At 29.9% G+C, this 22,571-nt stretch overlaps 2 protein-coding genes across 3 annotated transcripts in view; both read left to right on the forward strand.

Moving 5' to 3' along the window:
• LOC106685830 (probable serine/threonine-protein kinase kinX) overlaps positions 1-8,528 on the forward strand; it is a 31,692-nt gene extending 23,164 nt beyond the window's left edge. The window contains exon 2 of the mRNA XM_067049098.1: positions 6,342-8,528. Coding sequence (XP_066905199.1) covers positions 6,342-8,402 — 2,061 coding nt within the window. The 3' untranslated portion in view covers positions 8,403-8,528. The remainder of the gene's footprint in view (positions 1-6,341) is intronic.
• Positions 8,529-11,348: 2,820 nt separating this feature from the next.
• LOC106685850 (uncharacterized) lies at positions 11,349-21,713 on the forward strand. Of its 2 annotated transcripts, none has more exons than XM_067049099.1 (9): positions 11,349-11,703; positions 11,783-11,903; positions 11,985-12,092; positions 12,176-12,270; positions 13,367-13,448; positions 16,540-16,676; positions 17,703-17,873; positions 19,553-19,687; positions 21,429-21,713. In XM_067049099.1, the coding sequence occupies exons 1-9, from the start codon at positions 11,635-11,637 to the stop codon at positions 21,576-21,578; spliced, it is 1,068 nt and encodes a 355-aa protein (XP_066905200.1). In that variant the 5' UTR covers positions 11,349-11,634; the 3' UTR covers positions 21,579-21,713. The 2 variants fall into 2 exon arrangements, with proteins under 2 accessions (XP_066905200.1, XP_014284291.1); XM_014428805.3 differs by lacking the exon at positions 13,367-13,448 and adding an exon at positions 13,756-13,957.
• Positions 21,714-22,571: the final 858 nt, after the last annotated feature.

A 22,571-nucleotide genomic window follows, 5' to 3' on the forward strand; every position in this document is an offset into this window, starting at 1 on the left:
TTGAAAAAATATAATAAATTATCATTATATTAAAGGACATAAAGTACAAATTGAAAATGAAGGTAACATCAAAACATATATATATATTTATAAAATGTTTAATTTATACATTTTTTTTTTAATGCAGGAATGTTTTATGCATTAAAAATTGTGTTTTTCGAACTTTTATACTGTTATATTAATATTTTAATATTTCTGAGTGGTTGTCTTTTAGCAATATTTTCTTGTCAGATATTCTTTTATAAATTAGAAAATATTTCTAGTTAACTAAACTTAATTTAAGCAATTAGAGAAATGTTGCAAAAACGTTGTTATGTTTACTTTATATCGTATTAATAGTAAAAATGTAGGATTATAAAAGATAGTGAATGACATTACTTTATTATTATTAAATTAGATAGATTTTTCGTAATTTACATTGACAGCATAAGAAAGTCTCGAGTTTCTAATAAATAAAATAAACAGCTTCAGAATTCGGCAATTGCATGATTTCACAGAACCAATAATTACTTTTTTATGTTTAATATTTAAATAAAAGAACTGATCTACAAGACTACAAGACCAATCTGGACATATGGAGTTGAGCTTTGGGATTCCACTAAACCTTCGAATTCTTCTTATATCCACTCCTTACTATCCAAAATCCTTCATAAAAAAGTAAATTCTCCTTGCTTTGTCACAAATAAAATCATCCATGAAGACCTTAATGTTCCATATATAACCGAACTAGCTCGAACCAAATATCAATCCTTCCATTACAAACTCTTTAACCACCCAAACCCACTAGTTTCTAACCTTGCTTCCACTTCCATGCCTAACAATTTTCCGAGGCGCCTGAAAAGAAGATGGCCTCGAGACCTTCTACTGTAATGTAATTAGAGTGCTAACAGAGGGTATACTCTACACCCCTGTATCACTCCATTATGATCTTACGTCAAATTGATTAGATTTATTTTCATATCAATAATGAAAAATATTTTCAAAAAAATTAAAGCATTAATTGTCTTCAACATGATATCAGTAGGATTAAGTTAAATCGAACACCTCTTATTAAAATATCTCTGAGGCCATGTCAGTTCTTTATGCCTGAGGACATTTGTCAATTCTGAATCATGACAAAAAGACAAGTTTTTTTTCATTTTAAGGTAAGCTACGTTGAATTTGGCAATATCTAAAATCTCAAAACTCTAAATGGAAAATGTCAAAGACATTTATTGAAATTAAATTGGCAATTTGTCGGACTGTTCTTAACTTTCCCCTAGGATCCTGTAGTCATCCCAATCTATCCAGCTAAGGCGGCAAAGAGTTCCAAAGACATCTTAGCTTATGTCACCTGAGTGGCACTCATTGCCTTACATCACATCATAGGGGACGTGTTCCCAGCAACATATGCCGACTCCAGATGCCCGAGACTCACACGTAACCAATGAGGTCGCAATTGCTCCTTTGATGAAATTTAGCTTTAGTTCTTCCTTAAAATATAATTACACTGGATTTAGTGAATGACACAATTCTTCCTTATTAAAATACAATAATTTATTTCTTATCATCAGCAACAACTACTTTTCGGGAGATTTCCCCCATCTTCAGGCTGCTAAAAAACAAATTCAACAAAACCATAAACATGCACTTACAACAACACTAATATATCATATATACTTAAGAATTATTTATAAATTACTTACTTGATAACAAAAACCTATATATAACTTATAATTTTCTCCTTTATTGTCATTCTTGGTAATACATAGTAATATTAATGTCATTTAATGAATACAAATTTGTTACTAGTCATACATTTTAGGAGAATAATTACCTTCCTGAAGGTTATCTTCCATTATGATAACAACCATATAGACTACAAAATAATTTTCTCCTACCTCCATTACCATAAAGATGAACAATGAAAGCTAAAATTAAAAATATTATAGACTAAAATTTTAAGGAATAATTTAAAAGGATTTACTGAATTACTGTACAAGTGCATCAGAATACCAAGCATTGGAAACGTTTAGCCTATCATCCATAAATAAAAAAGTGAGAATATTTAATTAAAGAAAGGTCAGTTTAAGAATTTATATAACGCATTGAAATCATTTTTCTCCTGTAAGAAAAATTCAAAATGATTATTATTTACCAATTTGCCTCTATTTTCTGATAAGGAATCTGAAAGTATACTGTCAATACTAACTATATGGTTTGTTTAATCAAAATGGTTATTCATCATTTATTTTATTTTATAATTTAATGATGAATCAGGTACATTTTTACTTATTGAAACAAGACTAAAAATATATTCGTATTGCAGCGGCAATTGGAACTGAAAATCTAATATTTTTTCCCCCAACCGTAAATGTTTTCTAGAAAAAAAAAGTAATAGTGAGTGAATTTTTCTCATTCAAATCTTCCAAGGGCAACAGTAATTAAAAATCATATTCCGGAACTTTTTTCAAAGTGAGCAATGTATATTTATATATGTACGTGTGTATTTTTATATATTTATACATACATAAATAACCTAGCGTTCGCATTTACACTTCAATAGATGGAATGATTATCTTTATGATGACCTACCATTGCTGAAACACATTATGTTACAACCTCACTAAACAAAAAGAAAATATCATATCCAAATAATAAAAAAAAATAAAGAAACTCTATCTGCCCTTTGTTGTTATGTTAATTTTTATTAAAAATATTTCTTTCGTAACACCTATTTGACAGGAGAAAAATTAAATTTTGAAATAACTACAAGTTTTTAGCATAGAATTTTAGTTTATAAAAAAAAAAACCTATACTTTACATGAGTAGATATATTAACTTTAAATGGAAAACTCATTTATCCATATTTCTGAGATTCCAATTTTTGAATTTGAAAACTATTAAAATTTAAGGAGTAGAAAAATTAAAAATATTCTTCAAAGCAAAAATCTCTATTTTTCCCCACCAATTTTATCACATAACACCTGCACCCACTCATGACTTCAATTAAAAATCATGATCATTTTTTGGACAATTGAAAGTGTAATCACTAACCCTCAGGTTTCATAATCTTCGCCAGTTCTGTTGCCGGAAGACGCGAAGATCACCCTTGCATCATTACATCGAGGACACCTCGGGATGAAACACCGCCTTGTGATGAAGCGGAGAGAAAGAAACCCAGCATCATAATTCATTTGTGATGCGTGTGAGAAGAACGTCTTGGCATTTTTGTTTCTCCTTTAATCCATAGAATAGTGTTCGTAGTCACTGCTACACATGTTCAACTTTGGAACAGAGGAAAGGGTGCATTCATGAATCAATCCATTAAATATAAATAAAACGTTTATAACGAAATATAATATTCAAAAGTCCGTTTTGAAGAATTCATCTTCTCTTATTTAGTATGTATTTTAAAGCTGGTAATTTTTCTCCGTTATACAAAGGTTTCATAAAGAAATAAAAAGAACACGGAAATGAATAAATAGAATTATTTACAAATCATCACTTAAGCTTAGACGATATGTACATCGTAAGTCAAAAAACAAAAACACTAATACAATTTTTATACTAAGAAGAAAAAATTTAAGCATTATTTTAAACACATTTATTCTTAACAATTTTTTTTGTTCTATGCATACACTTTTTTTGGCCACATAAAATAAGTAAAGTTTCTGATAAAATGAGAGAGGAGGGATGATTTAATATAAAATAATCAAAACAAGACAACAAAGCTTCTTCTTTCATTTTAACATGAAATTTAATTTCGAAATAACGTAAATTTTTCAATAATTTTAAATAAAAATTAAATAACAACATACATTTGCATATAAAATATGTAATGTATACTCTTTAATTAATATAATTTTGCGTCAATTCTCTTATATACTATACAAAAAAATAGTATGTGAATTTTCTCAAACTAACTCGCTCACAAAATTAGTTCTGGTATTTAAATTAAATTAATTAATTAGTAAATATCCATTACGGGGGGTTTTCGTTATATTGGGATATCCGTTAAGAGAAGTCTCAATGTACTGAAACCGATGTTAGAGATGTTAAGTTCAATGATAGAGAGAGAAAAAAATAGCACGATTTTCATATCAATAAAAAACTCTCTCGTTTATGAGGCACACGATCATCCTTATAAGTGATGAGTTCAACATAATTCCATAAATTAGTCAATCCGTATTTGGTTCTGAGAAATTAAAATTTTCAAGACAAAACATGAATTCTCAACCAAACTTGAATAGTGTTCGTAGTCACTGCTACACATGTTCAACTTTTCAGGTGAAAGTGTGCATTCACGTATAAATCCATTAAACAAAAATAAAACGTTAATAACGAAATATAATATTCGAAAGTCAGTTTTGAAGAATTCATCTTCTCTTATTTAGTATGTATTTAAAAAGCTGGTAATTTTTCTCCGTTATACAAAGGTTTCATAAAAAAATGAAAAGAACACGAAAATGAATTAATAGAATTATTTACGAATTGTCACTTAAGCTAAGACGATATGTATATCGTAAGTCCAAAAAAAAAAATCCAAAAAAACTAGAAAGCAGCGTGGTACAAGAGCTATCTTCCTCCAATAGAGCAATTCTTATCTTACCTTTAAAACTTTGAGTTCAGGTTCATGTATGGTGACGTTATAATCCCTGCAGGATGACAAAACCCCAACAATTAAAAGAGGAAATATTCCCTTTCTGTCTCACCACCAACATTCCATAATTGGAGAGTCCCTTATCTTAAATTTAAAACACTCACTTATCTATTATTTTATTTATAACTGAGTATTGTTCGATGTTGGTAACTGGTGGAACTAGCCCGGCAAGTAGGGTTAGTGGTCCTTTTTGCCAACACCTGGCGGCTACTTTAAAGTTACTGCCACGTACTAACTAAGGTGGGAATGTCGGATTCGTTTTTCGGGCCGCCGAGAAATAAATACTATCTCCCCCTGGATGGAATCGAACCCACAATGTTCCGAACCGAGTGCTCTGAGACCTACGCCTCAACATGCACGGCCATCACGTCCTTTACGACGACGTTACACCAGAACCAAAACTAGCAAAACTTCCTTACTCGTCCACGATTGGCGGGAATCTTCTCTCAGAAAAATTGCGCCACACTGATGTCTGGTTTTTGCTCTACTAGATGAGAGTAAATGTTTTCTGGGTAAGATGGGGACCAGATAATTGTGTAATATTGGAAGCTCAAAATGTATGTTTATCTTTAAATAGTTTTACCAGCATTCCCGACACATTTATATATAACCATCTGATTTTTGTATTATTTTTTGTTATTTGTTTGTTTTTTTTGTAAGTCAGTCGTTTAGGGATTGTCTGTTACGAAATGCATGTTATAATTAGTTAAGTGTTTTTTATATACCTAAATAGTTGACCGTATAATTGAAAATATGAAGAAGATGGGAGGCCCCACTTTGTAAGGTAAGGTAACTAAACAGACTAAGATATTATCTTGAACAGCCATGATGAAATCCTACAAAATGGGGCGAAATGTTAGATAATAAATATTTAAAAATTTGGTTCTTTTTTTTACCGCAACCCTGACTATCTTCTTCATATGTTAAATTTATTTATTAGAATTGACTAGATCTTCTAATATTATATGAGGAAGAATTCATCATAGTTGTTGGATTATAAAAGATTTCACTTTCTTTTAAATGGTTAAGAGAAAGTTAAAAGAAATAAAAAAAACAACAACAACGTACATACTTCAGTATTACTTCCTCATTATTCCCAACAATTTCATACATAGACTCATATTTTACTATCTGAAAATTTCATTTCCTGCAAATTATTCCTGGGTTTGAAGCCGGTTGTGGCAGATACTTATTTATTCTGATAAATCACCCGTGAGTAAAAAATGTGGGTTCACGAGCCCTTCTGGAGCACATCCAGCCTCTGTAAAGTGGATGGTAACCAAAGTTGAGGGGGAAACCTCGTGACGTAATCTTGAAGAAATTACCTTGGGTTTATGATGCGAAACGTGGAATTAATTTAGAACTCTTCTTTGTTGGACATTCAATACCAAGCTCAAGAGGTTTTGACAGCGTATATTAAAAGTATTGTCTTCAGAGTTAGTGACTAACCTTAAGCTTTCATAATTTGAATAATCTTTAATCATTTCCGTTGTAATTATTAACGAGTGTTTTGAAAATGTTCAGACTGGTTTAAAAGTTCCGGAACGTTTTTGAACGGTGCCAAATAGTTATGCTATGATTTTTAATAGTATTATACTAGATACAATAGTTCAAACATGAATAGAAATATAGAAAAATGCTATATTTAATTAATGGAATCATATTTCGAAATTAACAATGGTTTCTTAATTTGTTTCAGAAGTTAATTATAGCAGCGACTATTACTGCAGCAGTGGGAAATTGCGTACCTCCTTCGACTCAACCGTGCGATATAACATCCATTAATAATCTAAGGGATAAGAACATTGAAACTATTATTGTTCGGGTCCTAGAAAAGATCAAAAACAGTAACGGTGGAAAATTTCCAGGCGGTTTTCCACATGAAGATTATTTGAAGCTTCTTACTGCACACCGTGCTATTTCAGAAGATCTTGGAAGCTATGAGTTATCTGCAGAACAAACGCAGGTAAATGAATTCAGAAATAGTGACGATGGTGAATTTGGTAAAAAGTTAACAGAATCTGAACAAAACGTAGGGAATGAAAATGAAGCACTATCAAGAAGTTCCGATTATGGAAAGTATTATTACATCAGACCTAATGAGCCAGCGAACATTGATGAAATAGATCCAGGGAAAAGTGAACCGGAGAAAACTGAGCCAGAGCAAACTGAACCAGAGAAAACTGAATCAGAGCAAACTGAGCCAGAGAAAACTGAACCAGAGAAAGTTGAGCCAGAAAAAACCGAACCAGAGAAAAGTGAACAGGAGAAAAATGAGCAAGATAAAACTGATGATGCATTAAGTAATGTTGCTGTCGAATCTATAACCAAACCAGATGGGATACAGTCTGAAACCACTCCTCCTACTGATGTAAGCGAAGAAGCAAAAGAATCTAAAACTGAAGAACCGACTGGAACCGTTCAACCAACCACTACGGTCCAACCAGAAACCCAAACCTATCCCAGTGCTGAAGAACAGCAGGAGAACGATTTTGAAGGTTATAGATATGAACCAGTTCAAAATATTCCGGATTCAGAGAAATCAGACAGCACAGTAATAATGCAATTTCCGAGTTCAGCAAATGAAAATTACTTAACCAGGGAAGGAAGGAAAAGTGAATCGACGAATTATTACCAGGTCGAAACTCCACAAAGGACAGAAACAGGAGAGGAATCAGTTCTTTTGCAAAAAAGTGAAGAAGATCAGCCCGACACCAACGTTCTGTCTTCTCAGTCTAGCGATGAAGAGGGGACCAAACCATTCTCTGAGCAATATAATTTTGTTCCTTCAGTGGTGGAATCTAAATTAGTACCAACTAAACCGACCCCAGGAAGTGACATAGTCGTGATGGGTCCGACTCCAATAGATATTCCTGATGCACAATATCAAGACGAAAATACAACACCTCTTTTGCTATCATTTAGGAGGAATATTTCAAAAGCGGTGGAAACAGAAAAAGAAGAAAATAAAAATAAATATGAAAACGTACGACATACAGTAGAATTTGCTGCTTCTCCCCTAGTGGCAGCATTTACTGTGCAACAAGACGACAAAGGGATACCGAGAAACATTATACCACTCGATTATGCTCATTCTACTCCTCCTCCAGCACCTACAGAGGACCCGGAAATTGTGGCTCAGAGACAAAGAGAGCTTGAAGAAAAAGAATTCCTCCTCTACCAACAGCTTAAAACTTTACAACAAGAAAAGTCGAGGTATATATCGCCTCAGCAACAGAGACAAATAATGTTACAAAAGAAACTAGAAGAAATGAAAAGGCAGCAACACTTCAGCAATCTCAACTATTATTATCATCATAGTTTCCAGAGAAGGCCGGAATCTGTACAAAAGGAACAACCAAGACAGCAGGTTTTCCAAGGACCATCGGAATATTTAAGGTATCAGGAACTGCAGCGCCAAAGGCCGCATCAAAACAGGAACTATTTTCAACCGAGTCAAGGATTTGAATTTCATAAAAGCGTTGATTACAGCGTTCCTCAATATGAGCACAACAGAGTTCATAGAAGAGAGCCATCCAACCAGATCGGCAACTTTGGCTATAACAACTACCCCACCACCGTGTCTGGACAAATTCAGAGCCTTATTAATTCTTCAGGAATTGGTTTTGGTTTGCCCAGAAACACGCAAGCAGATCTTGGTGTTGTATCAAAAATTTTAGCCCTGAATCATGGAGGTTTTGAACCATCATCTAATGTACCTTATAGACGAAATCAAAATTTGATACAATTTCGAAGATAAATTGGATGATGAATGATATTCTCTATAAAACCTATGTCATTGATTTGACTTTGGGAGTCAATAATATTTATTTTTATAGTCTACCATTATGTAAATGAATGAATTTTTTGTTGGATTCTTTGAAAATTTTTATCATTTGTTGAAGTATTATTTTCAAAATTACTCTCTGTTCTCTAAATGTTTTTAATTATACAAAACTAATGATAAAAAAATGACTCAAAAACTACTAATTGCCTTCGTAATAAAAGTAACTAAAAAATCTAAACAACCATATTCATCAAGTTGCTAGGAGCAATCGTGGAAGTAAATATTGAATAAACAAAGTGAAAGAGCTTATTATCATGTTCAGCACAAAAATCAGAAAGTGTTTCACTTAAAAAATATGTATGTTGAAGGTGAATGGAAGTGTATTTAACTTTAGCAAGTACAAACCGTCTATTTATTGTTTAAATTTAAGTCTTATTTGTAAATATTATAATTAAAATTTCTCAACAGTTATTGATAAATAAGTACATTTTTGCTTATTATTTAAAACAAGCATTATTAAGTACTAACTTAGTTATCGTTTAAAAAAAAAAAATTTACATATATTTTCTGTTAGTATATTATAGGTTTCTTTTTTTTTTGTTTTTTATGTTCAAACATTATTCATGTAAATAAATAAATCAATTCTATTTTTGTAAAAGAATTAGAATAAATGTTTGTGGCTAATAATTTGTTTATTTCGTTTCTCAAACCATTTTGATTTTAAAATAATTTAAAAAATTTTTAATTGATGAAAATAGGAATCTGGGACAATAATAAATGTATATTACATTTAACATTTTCAAGACATGTGAGTAATTAGAGCTCAGTGGATAGTGAACTAATTCATTGTAAATATTAACCAAACGAATATATTTCCTATGTAGTTTCTGATACACTAAATTAAATTCTGAAACCAGATAAATTAGGGTAAGTGTCCTAAAATTCTCAGTATAAGTATATTCTTCCTAATTTTACATCTCTTGTTTAACTTTCATCGATTCAGATTACTGCTCCTCTGCCTTCCTTGACGAAAAATATATTAAACATTTTCGCTTGCCACACAGAATAGAGGTAATTAGATCACACTGCTTCATTTCCTATTAAGACGTATTGGAAAAGAATGAGGTAAGTGAAAATGAACAAAAAACACAATTTTTTTTTCTAATTGTCATCCGTTAGCACAATAATAGAAAGGAGAACTACTAGAGAAGAAAAAGTATACGTGTTTCCTAGAAGTGTATTGCGCAGATACAGAGCGCTTAGCAAGGTCCCATTCCAGCGTTTAGTGCAACTGAAAAGTAGCTGCCACGAAATTCGAAACGAATGATCAGGACCGGATTGTCAAGATACCGGCAGAGAAAGATGACATTTATACAAGACGTATTCCTTACTTTCAGAAAAAGTATACAGGGCAATTCGGTGAAAGACGATTTTTGGTGAAAGGGCTTTGGTTTGGAAGTAGAGGAACCATCCCTTTTACAACCTGTAATTTTTTGGAGGCGCTGGGTGTTGAGAGGAACCAGTTTCAGAGCATAGTTGAAAACATTATTCTGGACTCATTGGGAATCCTACATCATCGCCTGTATTAAACCTTGACTGAGTATTTATCAAATTATTTCTCAATTGATCACGGTTAAAGTAGAACCAAAGCAGATGATGTAAGAGGAGGAATCTATCTCTAATAAGTATGTAGCTCGTGGCAAATCCTAAAGGTATTCGCTTTAGATCCTTGTTAAGGAATAGAGACGGCTGAGAGGCTCACATATATATAAAGGATAGGGGGGAGAAAATGAAATTACAACAGTTTTCATTTCTAAATTAATAATAAAATAAACTGATCCACCAGTATGTTTGTTCACTCACTCTCAACCTTAAGATTTACTTTTTTCATTTACAGTCTTAAAAGTGAGATGTACAATATAATTAAATATTTTTTTTTACCTTTTTCCTGGTCGTTCTTGATATACGGGGGGGGGGGGAGGGAGGTTTTCTAGAGGTGACCGACCTATTCTAATTATGGTGGGGTGAGGGTGAACTTTTCCATTTCCTGGAGATTCCACTATATGGAGAAAACCAGATCCCAGGCCGGATTCGAACCGGGGCCGCCCGCAGTTCTCATTTTTATAAGACCTACACCTCAACCACCTGAGCTACTGACGGCCCAATTAGAATAGATTTTTAGATTTAGAATAGGAGGCTGGATAAGGCCTTCGTTAGCATAACCATATCCATACCAATTTCTAGCGACTGGTTTCCTCATACATTAAGGTACTTCGATAACTCCCGTGTATTCTAGCTTCTCTATTATTCTAGCCATATGTCTCATTTTTACCTATGTACATTCTAACTCTGCTATCATTCAATTACCAATTCATATCAATGAACATATAGTATCAAGGCCTTTTTTGATGATTTGGACTACTCTCAGTACAAATATAAATAGATTATTACTTAGATCAAAGTTGAAATGCTATAAATTTAAGCCATACCAATTTAACTGTTCACACTTCTATAAATTGCTTTAGATGGTCCTTTTGGATTTTATAAAAACTTCTCATGGTTACAAAAGAGTTTATTGCAATAAAGGAGTCAATATATTTGTATATATTCCTGTTGTTAATTGAGTACAGGTTATGTTACAATTTTCCTACCTAACTAATTTATCCATTTCTGGAGAGCAATAAAAGTTTTTAAGTTGAAATGGTAGTCTCATTTATATTTGACTCTTAATAAAACTTTAAACGTAACTAAATAAGTTCCTGAAAGTGAATGCTCTTACCTCGCTGCGTCTAAAATCAGGATGTTCTTTGTTAGACTCATAGCGCCTTCCACTTCAAATATTGGTAGTAATAATTGAATAGAGAGCCTTGTATTTTTAATACAAGTGGATGATTTAATTTATTTAATTTTGCTTCAAGTTAATTTAGTTCATCTTTTTTTGTTTTTAAAATAGCTGTCAATGCTTGTAATTTTCGTGAAGATGAACTATAAAACTTTCCTAGATTCTTATCAGTAGTTGCTTTCTTTTTCAAGAATAACAACGGTTCTATTTTTATCTTTACTTGTACCCAATTGGAAATAATTAATTCTATTTTTTGAAAATAGAACTTGAAGTTGTGTTCACACATCTACATTGTCTATTTATATGTTTTTAAAGAACTATGTATGAAATCTTCATTATACTGTAATCTTATCATCATCCATAATGTCAAGTGATCTATCAGATGATGACTTCTGTGAAACCAACTTTTGTGAACCTTCACCAGTTAAAAGAGTAATATTAATTTTCTTTTTCTTTTGATGTTCAATCTTCTCAAAATACATACTGAATGATTGTAAGTTATTCTTTTCAGTGCAATTTTTTACCTTCTGCAAAAGATAGAAACCTGCAAGAAGTAAGGAAAGAAGCATTACGGAAAAGAATTATTGAAACAGAAAAGGAATGTTTGAATGTCATTGCTAATAGCTTAAAAGGTTGGTCTGTTAAACTACTAAAGTGTTTTATAAATCATGTATAAGTTGCCAATTTTTAACTACCCTTGGAATATATGACAGTGAAAGACGATGAATTACTTGAAGATAAAATACTACCCAAATCTTCTGAAGTTCTGTTATTTTCTCCTCAAGGGCGTACATTTTTTGAGCCCGAAAAAATTTCTAAAGGTATTGATTTAATGTTTTGTTTTACTTATTTAATAAAATAATTTATACACTTTTATTATGAATAATTGTTTTGTTGATTTCAGACAATTTGCAACCATTCCTTTGGCTAAATAATGATTCCCAATATTATGAAATGAATCTTGATGAATTCATGTTTCATATTCCGCAATTGACATTGGTAATGCCTGAATACATTTTCTCTCATTTGTCTTTCATAGTTTTTCATAGACCTTTTAGTTTTCATATGGTCTTAATGTCTATAGCACATCCCTGGGAATAAGGTAGACCAAGGGGCTACTCATTAATGTCCAGTTGTTAATAACTTCTTCTCTGAGTACCATTAAAAGTTAAGTTATAAAATAATCTTACCTAAATACTCTAATTTTTTTCATAAACAAATTTATGAATTCCCATCTATTTATTTATGACAGAATTAAAACAATGTCATTTATATTTTGATTGTTCATAAAGTAAGTTGAATTTATGAATGAAGAACCTCTTTGCAGTCGGTTCTCATTTTTCCACCCTAATATTCTCGTGGCTGAGCTATAGATGAATTATTATTTTTATTTAAAATAAAAATAATAATAAGAGGTATAACATTAAGAAAATTACTCTTTGTTTTATATGTCTTGTTACTTTTATATATAAACCTGAATGTAAACAAATCAAGTAGGTAAATTTAGCTTTACTCGCATAAATAGATTATGAGAACCTTTCTTCATGGTCACCCGCCCTTGTTTTAACTTTTACTTGATATCACTGGAGAAAAAAAAAATTAATTAAGTTTTATCAAAGATAAAGATAAATAAAGTTAAAATAACATAAAGACGAAATATGGTTTTTGATTTTTAATTATTTAAAAAATTTACAAAGCCAAATCTATATGTCTGTCAATTGCTGTAAATCCAAAATACCTACAAATGGTTGTTAAACCAAGGAAGTAACAAACATTGGGTCTTGGTATATGAGTTTGGGACATTATTACAAGTGTATCTTGCTTTCTAATTTAAAACTTTTCTTTAAGAATTGCTTAACTGTACTAAATTATAGTGAAAGATAATGAATTACTTGAAGATAGAATACTACCCAAATCTTCTGAAGTTCTATTATTTTCTAGGGCGTACATTTTTTGAGCCTGAAAAAATTTCTAAAGATATTGATTTAATGTTTTGTTTTACGTAATTAATTAAATAATAGAGACTTTGGTATTTAAACACACTAATTTAAGGAATTACCAGTTTGATGTGAAAAATTATTTTTGCCTTAGATAGAACATTTATCGAGGAAGGCTTTATGGAATCAGACTGTGGACCCATAGGAACAGAGTAGTATCCATAAACGTCAATCAATTTGGTAAATAATAATTAAACCAATATCATACCTGTGGGAGCAGGTTTACTACATTAATTTTAGATTCATTCTGGTTAATATTAGAAAGCGTTTATTTAAAAGGAATATTTCCAGAAAATGCAGTTATGAAAAAATAAATTAATGGGAGCCATGGAAGAACAAAAAGTTTGTTAATGAATAATTTGATAATTAATTATAATTGATTAATATTGTTTATTAGAAGAAATAATAAATTTGTTAGTTCATTTCAAATTATTATAGAATTTTAGTTTTTATGTTAATGAAAACTGATTTTATCGTTTGTTTTTAGACTACTGAAGGTGAAAAAGAGAAAAACAAGCTGATTAAGTTTTGTTTGAACCTCTTAATACAAGAAACAGAAGTCCCAGAAGTACATTTTTTGACAAAATTTCTTTCTCAACAATTTATTCCTTTTAATATGATTACATTTAAAGAATGGGGTGGTCTAAGCCTTCCATTCCTGATTCGTGTAATTTCAAAATCAGTTTCAAGTAAGATAATAATTAAACTATGCCTTTAGTATATTCTGTATAAAGAAAGATGATGTATTTTCCTAAATGTTTTTTTCTAATTCCTTCATATTTAAGAATGTCTTATTATAATTCAAGAGGCCTTAAAAAAAAAAGTTATTTCACCTCCAGTATTTGGTTACTTAAATGAAAACTATTTACAGTTAAGAGTCAAAATTGATGACTCAGCCAATCCTGGTTTAAAGAATATGAAAAATAATATGACTTTTCCAATATGTTACACAAAACTTTTTTTTTTTTAGTTATTAGTTACCTTTTTGTTTTGGACTCTTAAAAAGCTTGATATAATACTAATATGAAAAAATCACATTTCAGAAATTGAAATTCAAGTTACCTTATATCTTTTCATTTGTTAATGCATATGAAGTTAGTTCTAAAATTAGTATGGAAAAACACTTTGTGGCATGCTTTTTGCATACTGAAATTTTTGCAGAAAAAGCTTGAAATTTGACTTATATGAAACCATATGGTTTTGAATCAAATGAAACCAGAATTTTGTAATTTATTTTATCAGAATCATGGAACTACTAGATGTTCTAATGATCTAAATATGTCTGTTTCAACTCAAATTAAAGCTTGTTAAATGCACCATGATGTAGTTCATAATGATTATCTTGTACATCCCATAATATTCGCTAAAAGAAATCAGTGAAATGTTTATTTCTTGTTGTTTGAAAATATGGTATTAACGCTGAAAATACAGCTAGTTAAATGTACAAAAAATAGGTTATAATATTTATCTTCATAGAAGTAGCAGTTTCCACAATATTCTCAAAATAAATTAAGTTGATTTCCCATTATTCAGAAAAAAAATTGGCTTTCGAAAAACTTTGTCTCTGAAACTATTAGACGTACAAATATTTATTAGAAAAAAAATTGAAGCTAGTTAAATTTACTAATGGGCGTTTCTACTGTTTGACCAAAGATGGTTCCGCCAGAAGGTTATGTTGAAATTGTCAGCTGTTAAAAATGATATTGTAAGTTTGATGATCATATCATCACATCAGTATCAGCATCACATAATTTTTTGTGTGCAAAAATGTCAAGTTTTGTGCCAAATAAGCATCATTTGCATTAACATTCCATTCCATTTACTTCTTTAATTTGTAGAAATCTGCAGTTATCAAGGCACAAAAATCAATTGGAATATCAAAAAGAGAGGATTACTAACAGTTCATTATAATCTGTAAACGTAAACTTAGTAAACAACAGAAGTCCACTAATCTCACTTTGAATTTCTCAAACAATACAAACACATATAAAATAACCCAATACTTTATAAAACTTGAAAAATTAATTTTTTGTAACTTATATAACATTTTTTGTTCCCTCTTACCATAGTAGAGTCAACAGTTTTAACTCTAAACTGCATAGTTTTCATTTAACTAATGGAAAAATCATAGGAAAATAACTTGTTTTCCTTCTCTTGGGCACTTGGAATATCTCTAGTTTATTGATGGATTTATTAAGTTTACATGTAGAATTCATTAAGTTAACAAGGTTTATTGACAGTATGTCGGTAAAAGAATGACGAGCTTCACTTGTCATCTTTAGTTATACTATTTATTACTGTTCTATTTAAGATTCATATTTATAATGTATTGCATAAAAACTAAATAATAAATTGATACATAATTTGAAGTGTACAGAATATAAGTTTTTTTTTCTGTCAGATTTAGCACTTAAATTACTTTTAAAAAATATTCCTTTAAAAAAAAACAAAAGAAGTACAATGAAACCTCTCCTGACAAACAAATTTTCCAATATTGAGTTTAGAAATTTAGACCCCTTTAGAACCGACATCCCTATAACAGATCCAAGCAGCCAAATTTTCACTTCCAATTGTTAAATTTACTATTCTCAGTGTTGAAAATTACAAAACAATCTTTAATGGTTTCATATTTTGATATAAATTCATCTACACATTCTCATCTTCCTCAAGTGATTTATTATTGAAAATCTAAATCCTTAATGCTGATATTACATTAAAGAAATAATTGCTTTTTTTATTTCTATGTAGTACATAAAGGTTTTATTCTGAAGATTCTACATTTGGTTTATGCATGCATGTTCATATTCATTTTTTAATTTGTTTTCTCCTTTTCAGCTCATATCCCTTGTCGTTGAGAGGTTTCTCTGTATTTCTATTTTGAGTTAGCAGGCACTTATTAATTGACTCTTTACTTCCCAGTATATTATTACTATATTCCAGAATATATATTGCTACCATGGCCACATTTTTTTTTATTTTTATACATAAATCAAAATTAAGTTTTTGATGCATTATGTGTGGGTGATGATCATATACTTATTCCATTATATCTGTTAAATATAAATATATCAACAACTGATTTATTGGGCTTCACTTATTCAAGAGATTTTGGGAAAGGAGTTTGTTTAATTGGTGCATGTAAGATCTTAAACATTAATTCCATTTTCAAAGAGCACTCCCATAAAATTACTAATAAAATTCTATTATAAATTATTTTTATTCTCTCTTTAGTATTTTTATATATGTAAATATTTGTGTACTTTTATTGTAGATTACAGAGCAGAAGATGCCAAGGATTTATTTAAGCAAGCATGCCTTTCTGCTTTGGATACTAAAACATTTTCTTTGACCTCTGAACTGAGAGAGTTGATATCTTCTTGTCTGTTAGTTTTTGCTGTGCAGTTTAATGTAAGGAAAAATTAGCCTTTATCAATAGTAATATTATTAGTAATTGAAAATTTTTGTTACACACATCCAGATGTTCAACAGATCTTAGTAATTCTTTTAACCATGGAATTGAGTACCCAAAGTATTCATAAATCTGTTTTTGTTTTTTTTAAATTAAAATTTGTAGAGTTTGAATAAAAAATTACTTTTATAGTTTTGATTCACTTACTGAAATTACTTTCATCTAGATTTCAGATATGTGATTGACTTTGGTATGTTATGTAAAACCTAAAATAAAGATGTATATATAGTTGACCATAAAGATTTAAATGTAAGAAGATGGTCAGGGTTGCGGTTAAAAAAAAGAACAAATAGTTTAAAACTATTTGTTCTCTTTTTGGCCGCAACCCTGACCATCTTCTTATAATTAAAATAAAGATTTCATAACTAAGCATTATATATTATATTATAATAATGTATTACTTAAATTATTAAATTGTGTTATTATACTTATATTATACATTACATCATTCACTCGATATAATAAGATATCTTGTATGAGTTTTACCAACATCAGATTATGTTATGATGACTCTCAAAGCGTATGATTTTTTTATTACAATAAATGTTAGAATCTAAGACACTTCTTAATACACAAGAGTCTTATGCAAACAATTTTTTTTTAAATGTAATTCTAACAACATCAGGTTATGTTGTGATGACTCTCAAAACGTATAATTTTTTTATTACAGTCAATGTTAGAATCTAAGACACTTCTTAATACACAAAAGTCTTATGCAAACAATTTTTTTTTAAATGTAATTTTATTTGTAGATGTTGGACCTAAAAATTGACTCATTTTCCAAAATGTGATATTTTGTGATTGAATCTATAAAAAGTTTACATGGTGTTTATTAATCTGGAATTGAATACTTTAATAATTGAAGTGTCCTTTGAAAAATATTGAACATAACTTATAAAAAATGATTATTTAACAAGAGTTATATTTCAATTTAAACATTATTGAATATCAACTGTGATTTAAAGGTGTTGAATGAAATCGATTGGCTGATCAGCTTGGAATTAAAACCAGAAGAAGGTTTTCGCATTATAGAGGTTTTACCAGTTAGTGGATTATATGCTGATTTAAATTTACGCTTTGCTTGGAAATTTCTTCCTTCCATTCTAGAGTTACAATCTTGGTCTATGGGAAACGAAGTAAGTGATCGAATTTATAATAATCTACTATTCAATCGACAATTTACTACCTAGTATAAGGTGCTAGATGAAAATATATACATTGTTCAAAACGTGATACCATCATAAAAATTGCAATATTTGGAATTATGGTGTGAAACATGGTAGGACACAATTGTATTCAACCTTCTAACTTACCAAATACTTTTCCAATTCATTTAACTCTAAAATTTTAATGAAATCAGTTATATTTTTGACAGAATCTTATATAAAATATTATATTATATTATAGAAAAAATTCTGAAGCAATGTTACAGCATTGAAAATATCAATTATTAGCTTTGGAAATATCTTGGTTTTATAAAACCAATCTAAAAAAAAAAAAGTCTTGCATCAAAAACAACTTCATCCTGAATTAAATTGGCTGTTTAGATAATAAGTTGCTGATTAAATTGAGTCCCACATCAATTATTAACTGAAGTGATCATATTTGATTTTAAACCCTACTTGTCATTTTGGTGAAAATGTTTGGGTAGAATTGAGTGTGGAGTATGTTTGATGACTGTTTCTTGTAGTACACTAAACATCAATTCAGTATTTATTTTTTTTGAAACTTTTCTCTCCTATTCCCTCCAAGAAGTCTAGGAACTGCAAGACAAGTTAGTATATTTTGTTAATACTCAATACAAGCTTGAGAGGAATTATGTTATAATGTAAGAAACAGTCATCAAATACACCCCTCCCTTGAAAATTCTGCCCCAACCTTTTCAGAAAAATAACAATTGAGGTTAATGTACAAACAGGATTATTTCAGTATATATTTAACAAATGACTGGGCAAGAATTGTAGCTAATTAAGTTAGCAACAAAGTTTATCTTCGCTGTTGTTTATTTTTTTTTTTTTTATACAAAACTTTCTTTTACAAATAAATGAAAATTGGTAGGAAAAAAGTAATATTTTATGCTATTTATTTTATTGTTTTCTGTAAACACACCTTCCTGAAATGTCGGATCAATACTTTTACTGATATTGGATTTCTGATTAGAATTTGTCTTAAAATATGTTCCATTTTACCAAAATTGCAGAGTATATGTGCTCTGGAGAATGTTACTAAGTTGTCTTTAAAGAAATTTCAGATGACTCAGTTGTAGCCTACCAAGTTTCACCTCTATAGTAAAAAAAAAAAACTGGAGATTTTACAGGAGGTTTCATTAGAGTCTTGAAAACATGCAGGTGTAATATTTTAAAAGCTCATTCTAGTTCTCATTTATATCTATAATAATTTAATAGATATACTACTGATTGTATGTTTATGTTATGATTTTATGATTTATGTTGTATGTTGTCATATTATTACGAGTTCTTTAAGTTCAAAGTAAGATTGGAGTATTATGTTTATTACAGTTTATGTTTTTGACAGTAGATTTAATATAAGGAGGCTTTGATCAGGTGTGTGGTCATTGAAGAGAACATAAATTATATGAAAAAATTTATTTTTTATTTGTGTTTATATTTTGGGCTAAACTGTAGACCTTCATTAGAGGGACTAGACAGAAGATTCTAACAATAGTATTTACAAAAAATAAATTATAATTTTTCTTTTTACAATTACACAGACATTTTGACATTCATATTTGATTTATTACTATTAAATATAAAATTGTTATTTGTCTAAATATTTTTTAAAAATTTTGTTTCAGGTTGTCACATGGCACAATCTTGTAAGATTTGTAGAAGAGAACGAATCAAAAATCAGAAGCCTTAGTCCTAATTACTACTTTTGTTTTATGTATATTATGAAATTTATAGTCATCAGATTACCTGAAGATGAAAAAGTAAGTCAATATAGTAGATATTGATTCTTTCAAATTGGCCCTAGGCCACAATCAAGATCTTTTTCCAGACACCAACATTTTCACATGCTTTGAAATAGGTCTTACCCATAGAGAGGTTAATATCACATTGTGAAGAAAAGTATATCCTATACTGCCCTAATGATGAAATCCTTCCATTGGCTGGGAGGATGTTTAGATGTTGTATTTCTAACCTATATTCCATCAACCTCAGCATGTTTATTTTTCAAAGGTTCTTTTATTCTTTTTTTTAAAATGGTGGGTAGTATTAAGAAGGAAACGTTTGTGAAAAGTCTAAAGTGGAAGAAGTTCCAGTTTTATGCAGGTGAAGTATACATACTTGAGAACACCCACATCCAATCCTTTGGGCATTCTCATCTCTGTTTCCTAAGAAGTTCAACTTAGGTGGTTTCTTTCGAATTCTCTTCCAAATTAATACAAAGATAGCCATCCCAATTGAATTTTTGTTCCTTGAAAGGTTTGATTTATTGGGTGTGTTATAATTTGTAACACCAAATCTTAGTTATAACGAGATTTGAAATTTTGCTCAATTATTGGAAATGTTTTCAAATACGCTTTTAGTTCAAATACATTAGCTTCTGAAGAGGGTATAAAAGTTGCTGAGGGCTGTATATCTTTCCAGATACTGTCAGATAACCAGAGACAGTAAAAAGTTGAGGATATCGCAACGATCAGTAATATGATGTACTGTTTTACTGCGCAAACTCTTTGCCTGTCAACAGAAAGCTTATTGCCATAGTTTGCTCAGTTTCCTGTTTAACAACTGATCACAGGCTGCTTACTTATTAGGAGTTTCTCTAGGAACTTAAACATTTGAGTATGTGAACATATACAATCCGGTAAGTATCAAAATTAGAATGGTGGAGATCCCAAGATCTATCCAAATAGATACTGGGAATTTGTCAAGGATAAAGATCTTTTGTTATTACAAGAATCGACCTATTACCCGTGGTACGGTAGGATATTAATTAAAACGGATGCTCCTCAAAGCTACCTAAAAATCAGTTGCCCTATAACTCACTTGAGAATAATTTCCCAACTACGACTTGCCAGTAAATATGCAATTACTCTATTACTCTATCGGTCCTCACAAATATACTTTGGACCCACAGAAGCTTTGATGGAACGGCCCAGGAGGATTGTTTCCATTTTTTGAAAAATTGCCCCGCTTATCATGAGAACTGATCTGGTGCATGCCGAAGCTAAACAATATTAGCCGAAATCAGTTGTATGAATTTCTGTCTGTACCCTCAGGGTTGGACTTTAAACTGTTTTTTATATTTGTAAAGCAAAACCCTTTGCTTAAAGGTATAATTTTTGTTTTATTTTATTTTTTAATATTATTAAATACAAAGTGACCTTTTCATTTTACTGTTTTATTCTAACAAATGTGGATAGTCCAGCTTGGGTATATTGTTTGTTATTAGTTTATATAAACAATCTATAACTCATCATTTTTGTATAATTACTACAATTGATTATCTATTTCATGTATTTCACAGGTTAACTCTATTTGTACAGGGGTTGCCCCATAAACAAATAAATTATTATTATTATTATGTGAACATAATAATGTCTATATGATTTAAGATGCTGCTTAAGATTCTAGAAGCAAAAAACTAGTATAATATTTTTTTTTTCTTGGCTTAAATATTCATTGGTATAATATGTGGTATATTGATAAGAAATTATATTTTTGCAGAATTTTGCTGAGATATTGTTAAAACTTTTGGATAACCTGAAACTTCACTTTGGCCAAGAAAAAGGGAACATGTCTTTGTCACATTATTTATCGATGGAAGCTATGAATCGTTTATATCTTATTTGTAATGAACTTAAATCCAAAAAGTGAAAAAAAAAAAATTTAGTTTTATAGACCAAAAAAATTTTTAAATTTTTAATTAATATTTACTTGGCAAGATGTTATTATAGTAATTATTATTATTAGTAATTACATTAAATGTAAATATATATTTTTTATTTTTGATACTTATTCTTTCCTTTTGTTTTTCAACCTACATAATCACAGAAAAATATGGGTTACGAAACTTTATTGATGATGACCACCTGAAAAATCTTGTATCTCTAATAAATGCAAACAATATGTTTTGTTTTTTTGTGATATATTTATATATTATAGCAAAAGAAAAATAGAGAGGAGTAGTTACTAATATGTTTACTACTGATAATGAGATATCTCTTAATTTGAGTTCTTGCTTACAAAGTTTATTGAACTCTAAAATCTGAAAGGATGATAAAAATAAAATTTCCATTGTTTATTTTTTGACTGGGATAAGGTAAAGCATTGGGCTTCCAATGATCTATTGTAACCACTTGGTCAATCAACCATAATAAGGCCGAAATTAGAGCAAATATTAACTTCCTGACCTGTCCCCTATCTCGGTTACGCAGTTAGTCTTATCTGAATTCGTAAACATATAACGCAACTTATAATCATTTAAATAATTTAGCCTATCAATCCCTCATTGTAATGAGAGTTATAATGTTGCTCAATGCTAATGAATGTTATAAATTACTGATCTACTCGTTAAAGGATAACGTTTTCATAGTAAGATACGACAAGCTGTTGTAACTGGAATATGGGGACCGTATTTGTTCTATTTTTGGTGCAAATAATCTCCTTATAGCATAATACTTTTATAAAAAAAATATAAAATTAAGCTTTTTAAAGCAACTTAAAAAATATGTGGTTAGCATCCTTGGAAAGAACCCCAACTACAAGCTATCTCGTAGTCAGCAATCAACATGGTAATACATGAAATACTAATTTATAATAATGTTTTGATTGTTTAGTGGCAGATAGGCTTAATAGTTACTAGTATGA

This window comes from Halyomorpha halys, unplaced genomic scaffold, assembly GCF_000696795.3.
Source record: "Halyomorpha halys isolate HHAL.00 unplaced genomic scaffold, Hhal_1.1 Scaffold748.1, whole genome shotgun sequence".
In the NCBI taxonomy this organism is placed as follows: Eukaryota; Metazoa; Arthropoda; class Insecta; order Hemiptera; family Pentatomidae; genus Halyomorpha; species Halyomorpha halys.